The sequence below is a fragment of the Aptenodytes forsteri genome, unplaced genomic scaffold (assembly GCF_000699145.1).
Source record: "Aptenodytes forsteri isolate BGI_AS27 unplaced genomic scaffold, ASM69914v1 Scaffold413, whole genome shotgun sequence".
Lineage (NCBI taxonomy): Eukaryota > Metazoa > Chordata > Aves > Sphenisciformes > Spheniscidae > Aptenodytes > Aptenodytes forsteri.
In genome coordinates this window covers 35173-45246 of record NW_008794372.1, presented here as the reverse complement: position 1 = coordinate 45246, position 10074 = coordinate 35173, and the positions used below count along the sequence as shown (strand labels likewise).

The 10074-nt window shown below is 37.8% G+C and overlaps 1 protein-coding gene across 1 annotated transcript; it reads left to right on the top strand.

Moving 5' to 3' along the window:
* Positions 1–328: 328 nt before the first annotated feature.
* Positions 329–8986, top strand: BIRC2 (baculoviral IAP repeat containing 2). Its single transcript, XM_009287719.2, has 8 exons — positions 329–2408; positions 2517–2616; positions 3733–3811; positions 4373–4421; positions 5441–5683; positions 6917–7171; positions 7344–7385; positions 8228–8986. Exons 1-8 carry the CDS (start codon positions 1535–1537, stop codon positions 8419–8421), a joined length of 1836 nt encoding a protein of 611 aa, XP_009285994.1. The 5' UTR covers positions 329–1534; the 3' UTR covers positions 8422–8986.
* The last annotated feature ends 1088 nt before the right edge of the window (positions 8987–10074 follow it).

Below are 10074 nucleotides of genomic sequence, written 5' to 3'. Positions count from 1 at the left end.
TAAACCAATCTAAATGGATGCAACTTCTTTAGTACAAGATCTTACCTTTAGTTATACAGCTTGTGATCAAGCAGCCTGATTTATCTATCTGCCAAAAAAGTTCTGCTTGTGGATTAAACAGTTTTGCATACATGTCAGTAACAGGGAAATTAACTCCATATGACAGTATGTAAAGCTGACTCCCTGAAACTTTCTAGGTAACATCACAAAAAAGCTTACGCTGAGATTTTAGTCTTTCAATTTGTGTAGTTTCTGTTTGTATAGACATTACATGCACCTCATTTTGTATATTTTGAAACACTCCTCTCTTTATTCCTTACAGGTTTTGTTCCGCCCGAAAGAATTAAATGATTGAAACTATAGATACTTACAATTTCTTCTTGCGAACAGTCAATATCAATATGGAGGCGTAGGCACCTTAGAAGGGACTTTAGTCTGAACTCTGGGAGGTAGTTCTGTGCACAAATAAAGAAACTAAGGCTTCAAAAATTTTTTTTTTAATCTGAGGATTCTGTTTTCTTCTGTATGCCATAAACATGGCATACAGAAAAAACTTAATTCAACAGTATAAAGCATTAGAATGTCCCGACACAAGGCAATTCATTTATGTTAAATTTGATAACTGTATACTTGTAACTAAGGCACCAGGTTAAAACTGAAATGCTCTGTTCAGTCTGTGCTGACAGTGTTATAGACGCAAAAGCCTGGGGCTATTCCAGGCTTGTTAATTAAGACAGTTCATCCTTGTCAGAGACAGTGTATAGGATTTGTTTATCTCATAGCTGAATATTTGATATATGTGAAGTTGAGTATAAACTTACTACTTTAGTCTTAACAATTATTACAATAATATGCAGAAGTTGAGGGTTTTTTTTTGAAGTCTAATAGTAGCAAATGTACCATATCAGTTCAGTAATGTCAGTTCAGGGGCTCTTTTTTCATATGCCTTTTGAGCTTGATAAACCATTATTTTCAGCCTCCTAATGAGCTTTACAAACTAAAATCTTTACATGTATATAAGCTGCATATTTATCAGCTGTCTAGGGTGAAATAGTTCTTAAATCACTTAACGTATGTTCTGGTTAAAAATGATGTCACTTTAGTTGCCCCCCATTTTAGTTTCTTTATTGACAAAGGAGTTTGATAAACCCATTTGAAGTTTTTCCCCTCTGGATCCCACCTCCACTAGCCTGACAAATTGATACTGCTCTCCCACATACACAGTACAAGGAAAGCCTATATGATTCAAGGGAAAGTCCTTTTTGACATGCTTTCTTCAATTGTCATAATGGGATGGGGCAGCTTTTGCACTGAAAGCAGTTGTGTAAACTAAAGTTCAAGAACTTCCCAAATGTTTAAAGGCTGTTTATCATGAGGCTAATTCTATTCACATACGCATTCAAAGTTGCACAATAAAGTATTTCATTTTCAGGTTCTTTCTTTTGTACAGGCAGGGGTTATTCTGAATTGCCTTTAATGCACACAACTACCTCCCAGAGGAAGACTTGTCCCATTCTTCCAAAAATAGTCCATTATGAACATAATGGAAAATAGCCCTTTCTTGGCTAGCCTCATGAAGCAGAGTGCTTTGTGTGGTGAACTGAAGTATGACTTATCCTGTGAACTCTACAGAATGTCGACGTTTTCTACTTTTCCCATTAACGTGCCGGTGTCAGAACGGAGTCTTGCCCGGGCTGGGTTTTATTACACTGGTATGCAAGATAAAGTGAAGTGCTTCAGTTGTGGCTTAACATTGGACAGCTGGCAACCAGGAGATAATGCTATGGAAAAACATAAACAGCTGTATCCTAGCTGCAGTTTTGTTCAAAACATGCTTTCAGTTAACAACCTCGGACTGTCCTCTCATTCTGCCTTTTCACCTCTGGTTGCAAACAGTCTCTCACCATCTCTACATTCCATAACGCTTTCTCCAAGTTTAGAACAAGTTGGATATTTCAGTGGCTCTTTTTCCAGTTTTCCTCAAGACCCAATAACTACTAGGGCAGTTGAAGACCTTTCATTCTTGAGACCTAAACTTCACAATCCTTCTATGAGTACAGAAGATGCTAGACTATGCACTTTTCACTCATGGCCACTGACGTTTCTGTCGCCCACTGATCTGGCAAAGGCTGGACTTTATTACTTGGGGGCAGCAGACAAAGTTGCTTGTTTCACCTGTGGTGGTCAGCTGAGTAACTGGGAACCAAAAGATAATGCTATGTCAGAGCATCGGAGACACTTTCCTAACTGCCCTTTTGTAGAAAACCTTACCCGAGACCAGCCAAGTTTCAATGTTTCAAATGTGAGCATGCAAACCCATGAAGCACGTGTTAAAACATTCATAAATTGGCCAACTAGAATTCCAGTTCAGCCTGAACAGCTTGCGGATGCTGGCTTTTACTATGTAGGTAAGAAAAACTGATGTCTCTGGTTTTATTCATATTTCTATGTCAGCATTTACTTTAAAGTAAATTGTGTGAATGTTTGCTAGATATTTTGCCTTGTTTTTTTTAAAGGCCGCAATGATGATGTCAAGTGTTTTTGCTGTGATGGTGGGTTACGGTGCTGGGAATCTGGAGATGATCCATGGATTGAGCATGCAAAGTGGTTTCCAAGGTAACTTGCAAAATCTTTGTCATAATTTGTGCACATACTTACTGCTTAAATACTTTTAATTTTGGCAGATACGTACTGCACTTGAAATGTTTTAGTTAACTATTATTAAGCATGATATTTAATGCTTTCCACTTCATAATTAAAAGCTGTGTGCATCCCCAAATCACTATTAGCAAGTGAGGCTGCATTGTTAGTGAGCATACTTATCGAAGAGAAGCAGTCAGAAACCAGACTGAGGAGAGCAAAAGCTGCTGAGAAATGAAGAGAAGGAACATCTGACTCCCTTGGTCTAGTTCTGTGCCCGTGCTGGGTGTTCTTGAACCAGTTTTTCAGCAGGTGTGGTTTAGTTTCTTAGGTGTGGAAAGGGCTTGTGAAGGTTTCAGTAGTTGTTTAACGTGTCTCTCTTGGAAAAATGACAGAAATAGCTTTTTAAAATGTCCCTCATAATTAAGTGGCAATTGCATACCTAATTGCTGTCTGTGCCTGTGGAAATCTCCACCTACATTAATGACAGAAATAGTGGCATTTCATTTCAGGAAAGCTAATAATAATTCTTCACATCATAGATCTCCAACTAGTCTTTCATGGGCAGTTTACCAGCTACTGTTGGATTACACAATGTACATAGATTTAAATGACACCTTTGTTTCCTTCCCGTCAGTAAATACTTAAGAGATATAACTCTGCATTAGTGAAGCAGATCTGGCTTTGATAGTGGTGTTAAATTTTGTTAACTTCTTTGGAATGATTTGAGAAGAAGATAAGAATGGTGAGATGCCAGACAGAAACAGTTTATCACTGCACTTTGTAGTGACGCTGACATGGTATCATTTCTCATGACGTGCCATTTTGATTAGAAGTGGTAGCAGAATGTAAACCTGCTGCATTTATGTACCTAAGCCTGCTAACTGCTGAACATCATGGAAAAGCTTTATCAAAGTGTCACCAGACACTAGGCTATATCAAGCTTCCAATTAAAAGAACTCTTTCCCTTCTGAAGGAAGAGAAATGTGTATTTAAGTTATGCTGTGTTATTGTAAACTGTCTTATTCTTCTGTATTTTTTTCCTTTGGCAAGTAGAAAGTATATTTTAGTACACTTTTGTCAATGTTTCAGGTGTGAGTATCTGCTTCGTGTAAAAGGAGGAGAGTTTGTAAGTCAAATTCAGGCCAGGTTCCCCCATCTTCTTGAACAGGTAAACTTTACTGTTCTGTAACTTTGGTTTTCCCTTGTTGAAGAGTACCATGTTCTTTTTGGGAGTTTGGTCCATCCTTCTGCCTCATTTCTGCATATACTTCTACTAGGTTTCTAACATGATAAATGCTCTTCATGAGCACAAAAATGAAACCAATGCTGAACCGTGGCTAGTGGACTTGGACTAGTGGAGTTTAACCTGTACAGGTTACGTATGGAAAGTGTTATGAGGCAGTGAGCTCCTTCGTGTCAGGAGAGGGAAATTCTGATCATGTAAGTTTCAGTGAATAATGCAGATCAGGAATTGTTATTTCAGAAATCAGTCATGGACTGCCTGAATTATTTCTATGCATAATGCTTCTGGCAAGAGTAAGCCAAACTTCTCTTCATGGAAGTGGTCGGCACTAACTTTGTTGGTTATATGGTTGCACAAATATAAATTGTAAAATACTTAACAGGTACCATTCAGATAAAAAGTTTGATGAGGGAAGAATGTGTTAGAAAGGTATGTAGGGGGAAAAGCGATATTTTCATACTAATGTAGTTCTGTTGTGTTCCACAGCTCTTGTCAACCTCTGATACGCCTGTAGATGAGAACATTGATCCCCCAAGTATGTATATTAAAGCATGTTTTTAAACTTTCTCAGCACTTTGCAACCTTAATGATTGGCTATTCAAAGCTAACTTGCTTAACAATTCTTAGATTTTCTTGGAAACAACAATATTATACGGGTTTTTTAACTAATGATAAAAGTTAGGTAGCTTCAGCGTTACATGGACAAACTTCAAGGAAGCACCTTTAAGAGATCTCGTCTTTCGTTTTCCTTATTTTCATACTAGCAGCTCATATTAAGATTTTTGGTTTTGAATGTTTGGCATCTGCTGTATTTGTGGTTTTTAGTTTCATGGTTGGGTTAAACAAAACAAGTCAATTTGGCATTTGTTAAATTGACCTATGGTATTGAACTTGGTGAACAGTTGCTAGAGGGTGCCATTTTTGGGCACATAGCTAGGTAAATGCTCTGAGTTGAGCAGCAGTGGTCAAAGAGAGGGTAGGACAAGTTGGTAAAGGGAAGTCTTTTCTGAGTTGTACTCTAGTTATGGTGGAAATAAACTCCTCCCAGAGGGTGAGTGGATTATGCTATCATTGTCCCTGCTGGTTGAGGACAGTGAGTCAGGATCCCACGTGCCTGGTGCTTAGTAAGTTGAACGGAAAATACTGATCAAGAGCTGGAATAAAGCAATTGTTTGTACTATAAACTGAATTTTGGTTTTTTTTTTTCCTGCCCCGCCCCCCCAACATTTTTCAAGGCTGAAGTTAGAAATGACTAAGTATTAAAAAAAGCTGCTAAGACACAATGGAATTCTCTATAGTTTCTCTGGTTTATCCTAGATTTTAGTGAAGGCCTGACATGGATTGAAGTTTATCATGGATTCAATCCAATTGAATCTAAGTAACTGGCTTCCATTTTTAAAACTAACTACTTAAAGTCTATTTAACCATTGAAACCTTTTACTGCTAAGTGTTCATGTATATATGCATGTGTGTAGGTAATGTTGATGTGTCCAACTTCTGGGTTGTTTAGGTATTTATTCTTTGTTATACATGGTGATTTTCCTCTTTGATTAGTTATTCATTTTGAACCTGGAGAGAGTCATTCAGAAGATGCAATCATGATGAACACGCCTGTGGTTAAAGCTGCCTTGGAGATGGGATTCAGTAGAAAGCTAGTAAAGCAAACAGTGCAAAGTAAAATCTTGGCCACTGGAGAAAACTACAAGACTGTTAACGATCTTGTGTCTGATCTACTCGCTGCTGAAGATGAGAAGAGGGAAGAAGAGAAAGAGAGACAATTTGAAGAAGTGGCATCAGGTATGCATAAGGCATGAATAAAAGTGAAAGCAGAAGTGGTTTGTATTATGTATAGTTTTTATAATTGTTTTTATTCATTAAGTGATTTAACTGCTATTACGATCAGCTTCTATAAAAGCATTGTCAGGGTACTTGTATGGAACTAGCAGTCTGGGAATTGTTTCATTCCATTTCAGGAGGATGGTTCATACAGGTGCCAAGGGTTCAGAATCACCTGATTCTCTCCACAGGAACAAAGCCATATTTTTTTTTAATTTGTGTGTCTTTATATTGCTGTTAATAAAATAAATGGAACCAAAATACTTCACTTGGCACACTCTTTTTTTTTTTTTTCCCCCCCTTCAAAATTTGCCTGCTCTTTAAGCTACTCAAATTGGTGAGCCACCATATCCACCTCCTAGAAGAGGCCATAAACTTTTACAAATTTAGGTTTTGTAAGATGGCCAAAGGTCTGATTTTCTGTGTCTGACTCAACCATGTAGGTCAGCTATTTAACAGTGTTTATTTGATGTGTCTTTGACATTCCCTATTGTTTTAATACCATATAAGTTTTGAAGCCTAAAAAAATCCTACTATTTTTGAGTCTGTGAAGCAGTAATGAAACTTCTCAATTATAAATTGAATTAAGACTGCTTCTTTCCTACTTGCATGTTCTATCAAAAAAGCATAGAGGGATTCAGCCATTAAATCTTAATACAAATGATTTTTTTTGTTGTTTGTGATAGACTGTTTAAAAAAAAAAATCTCCCGAGTCTGGTTGTGCTGTACTTCTGGTTTTCTTGCACATATTCTGTTGGACACCTCTTAGAAAAGCTTGAGTCTATCTGCATCTCAGACATGATTTTGACTGCCACTGACGTTAGTTAACCTGTTGGTTGTCAGTGAGTTAGCATTGGTGTTATGCAGAGGTGTTTTTTCTTTGCAGTTCTGCAGAGAACGTAAGACTTGCTAGTGTGAAGTTAGACAAGATCCCTTCAGATAATTTAACCTAGAGATGGGAGCAGGAGGTTTCATTGCTGAAAAGGCTTCAGCTCAGAAGCTGCTTGTATGTGGTCTTCTTAAGTCTGTTCTTTATGTAAATACCACTAAAACTTAGAGGTCTTTATTAATGATGAGTAGTAAGCAAACATTTCAAGTAGAGTTTAAAGAATGTATCAATTATTGTTAAGCAGAAATGCAACTTGGAGTAGTGTATTCCTAACAAACATCTAATCAATCCCCTTTGCATTCCAGATGATTTGTCCTTGATCCGGAAGAATCGCATGGCTTTATTCCAACGTTTAACATGTGTACTTCCAATCCTCGGGAGTTTACTATCAGCTAAAGTGATAACAGAACTTGAGCATGATGTTATTAAGCAAAAGACTCAGACGTCACTGCAAGCAAGGGAATTGATAGATACAGTTTTAGTGAAAGGAAATGAAGCAGCCAGCATATTCAGAAACTGCCTACGAGATTGTGACCCTGTACTGTACAAAGATTTATTTGGTATGTCTGTCTGTGGTTTTTTGGGTGTGTGTGGTTTTTTTTTTTCTTTAAACAATGTAAGTTTATAGACATCTAACCAGTCCTGTCGTAGCAACCTAAAGATAAAAAAAAATCAGATGCTGTTTGAATATAGATTAGTCAAATGATGAGGATTTTTTCCCTCTTATTTTAGTGGAGAAGAACATGAAGTATGTTCCCACAGAAGATGTTTCAGGTACCTTAAACTCTGCCTTCTTACTTTAAAGGGTATTGTGGGACAAATAGCTAACAATCATAAAGAAAATGACTTTGGTTAAGAAATAGGTTTTATGCTTTACCCTCTCCATAATTTTGCTTTGGTAAGATGGACTTAAAGTTAAGTGTATGTGCAGACTTGCTTGCAAGTCCATCTGCTATAAGCTATATCCTGTGCCTTACACATGCTTTTGCAGCTAAGGAGGTAGAGCTTTCTGGAGCTCAACAATTCAAGCATGTGCTGGACTTGCTCCTGGTAAAAGCTGTCATTCAGGCATTTGGTAAAGACTGGACAGTGAATAGTAGGTTAGCATTTCACAGCAGGTATCATCATCTCTATTTTTCCAAAGTGGGTTATAGGTGTCCTAAGATCTAGCTTGACCAACAGCTGAGTAGACAAAAACTTGTCAGACATGGGATTGAGTTTGCTCGGTTCTTAGTCCTGTAGTTTAATATGTTAATAGACTGCAGAAAAGTATACAAGGCTGAATATAGCTCAGTTCCACCGGTCAGGCTGTGCTCTGTGCTTCTAATAGCCAAGCAAGAAGAGTGCAGCTTTTGCAAAAACGTAAACATCAGTTGGTCTCAAGAACTACAGTTGGCCTCCAATCCCTGAGCTCTTTGTTGTCTGACAGAAGTGGAAAGTATGGACTAGTTCCTTGCATGCCACTTTGAGCTCTGAAAAATGTACTTATTTTCTCACTGCCATCTATATTTAGTGAATACAGATGGGGAAATAAAGGGTGAAATGGAACATGGCTATGTTCTAATTAGAATGTACATATATTGAGGCTTCTTAAAAAGTTAAATAATTTTTTCCAGGTTTACCTATGGAAGAACAATTAAGAAGATTGCAAGAGGAAAGAACATGTAAAGTTTGCATGGACAAAGAAGTTTCTATTGTTTTTATTCCATGTGGTCACTTAGTGGTATGCAAGGAATGTGCGCCGTCCCTTAGAAAATGCCCTATCTGCAGGGGGACAATAAAGGGTACAGTTCGTACATTTCTTTCGTAAAGAGGGAAACTTGCAAAGTGTCTTTGTTCCTGTCATCCTCCAACTGCTGACGCTTAAGCCAGCAGTGTCTTAAGAATGGAAAATTGTGGTACAGAAGATGATTAATCAACTACCTAACACCGTTGTGTAATAGTAAACATCACTATGAATATACTAGGTCTTCCTTGCCAAAGACTCTTTCTGTTCATAAAACGAACTTAATACTAAGGTGAAGTTTTTGTAGCTTTCTTTTCTAAGGAAGGCAGTTTCACTAGTATGCCTTTGTGTCAGTTTGAATAAAAAGCTTTCTGGTCGAGTTCCTAAAATCGAGCTTGGCATAACTCTTCTCATGAGTTTCCTCCATGTGGATGTGAGGAAATACATTAAGATTGCTGTTTATTAATACTAATTAACTTCAGCTACTGCTTTGGTTCTGTTTTGGCTTTTTTGGGGACTTGAGGAGAAAAGAAGCTAACGGTTGCAGGAACAGCAGAACTCTTAAAAGTTTTTTTCATGTCTAGATACTTGTGCAATGTATATTAATAATAGTTTATATGAAGACTGAATTAAAGTATTTCTACTTCTCAAATGAGTGCTTGTTTACTCTGTTCCTATTGTTGGCTTTTCTCTGTAGACTGCAGTGACTAGAATGCTCTCCTGACAGAAGTTTGGGGTTGGTTGTTTACCTGCAAAAGTACAATAAAGCTTAATTCTGTGTGTCTTTCATTCATTTTTGAACAGGGAAGTGAGCTTCTATGCTGCTTGGTGATTCCCTCTGGTAAAGTAGGGGGTTCAGGTTTTTTATCCTTATTTAAAAACAAACAAAACTCCCCAAACCCCCTAACAGCATCTGGTACTTCCTTCTGTCTTGATTTTTGAAAGAATAGAAATCCTGGCCAGGAATGGTCCTCGTGACCTTAGAGGTAAGGCAGAGGGTAGCTGTACAGCAATATAGCCTTTATGCTAGGGATTAAAATGTAAAAGCTACTTTTCTGTGTTTGGAACTTTATAGTGATTGTGCAATTAAATAGTAGGATCTTTCAGCCCCCTCTGAAGTCTTGGGTCTTGTTTTGTAAGCTGGTAGTCCAGGGACTCTTACTTCCTTACTTGGTTGACTCTTACTTTACCATTTTCTGCTTTGTATCCCTAGACTTGCGTAGTAGATACCTACAGAGGGAAAGTGTTCGTGGATATTTCTCAAGGATTTAATGTAAAACAGTGGCAGAAGACCACTGCCAAGATAACAGCATCAGGTCCTGCAGTGGTGGTGTCGGTTTGTCTGGCTCTAATTGTGAAGTCAGTCTTCTGCAGTCGTATCTTAATGCCCAAGCGTGGACCTCTCAATCTTCAGACCTGCCAGCCATAAGATGTTTTTAACAGTATTTTGGTGTCTTATGCTCTGTAGTGTGAGGTGAAAATACCATTTCTTGAAGTTTCAGGATGCCAGTGTTTGCAAGTTGTGTGCACGTAACTGGCTTTCATCACTTCATATATGGCTCTTAGCTATACATGTGTTTTCTCCTCTAAAAAGAGAGCTCCCCATATGTATGAAAGTAGTGAAGTGTATACATTAAAAAGAACTTGTGTGGGCTATGTAACTTGTGACTCATCCTGTGAAATGGTTGCCTCGTGTTTAGAGCAAGGCTTGTATTAAGTTCGGGAAATGTTTGTCAC

Bases quoted from the DNA above. Each gene is read 5' to 3' on its own strand.
- BIRC2 (XM_009287719.2), top strand. From the start codon at position 1,535: ATGAACATAATGGAAAATAGCCCTTTCTTGGCTAGCCTCATGAAGCAG. The intron at 2,409-2,516 runs GTAAGAAAAACT...TTTTTTTTAAAG, and splicing joins TGCTGGCTTTTACTATGTAG to GCCGCAATGATGATGTCAAG. The intron at 4,422-5,440 runs GTATGTATATTA...CTCTTTGATTAG, and splicing joins TGAGAACATTGATCCCCCAA to TTATTCATTTTGAACCTGGA.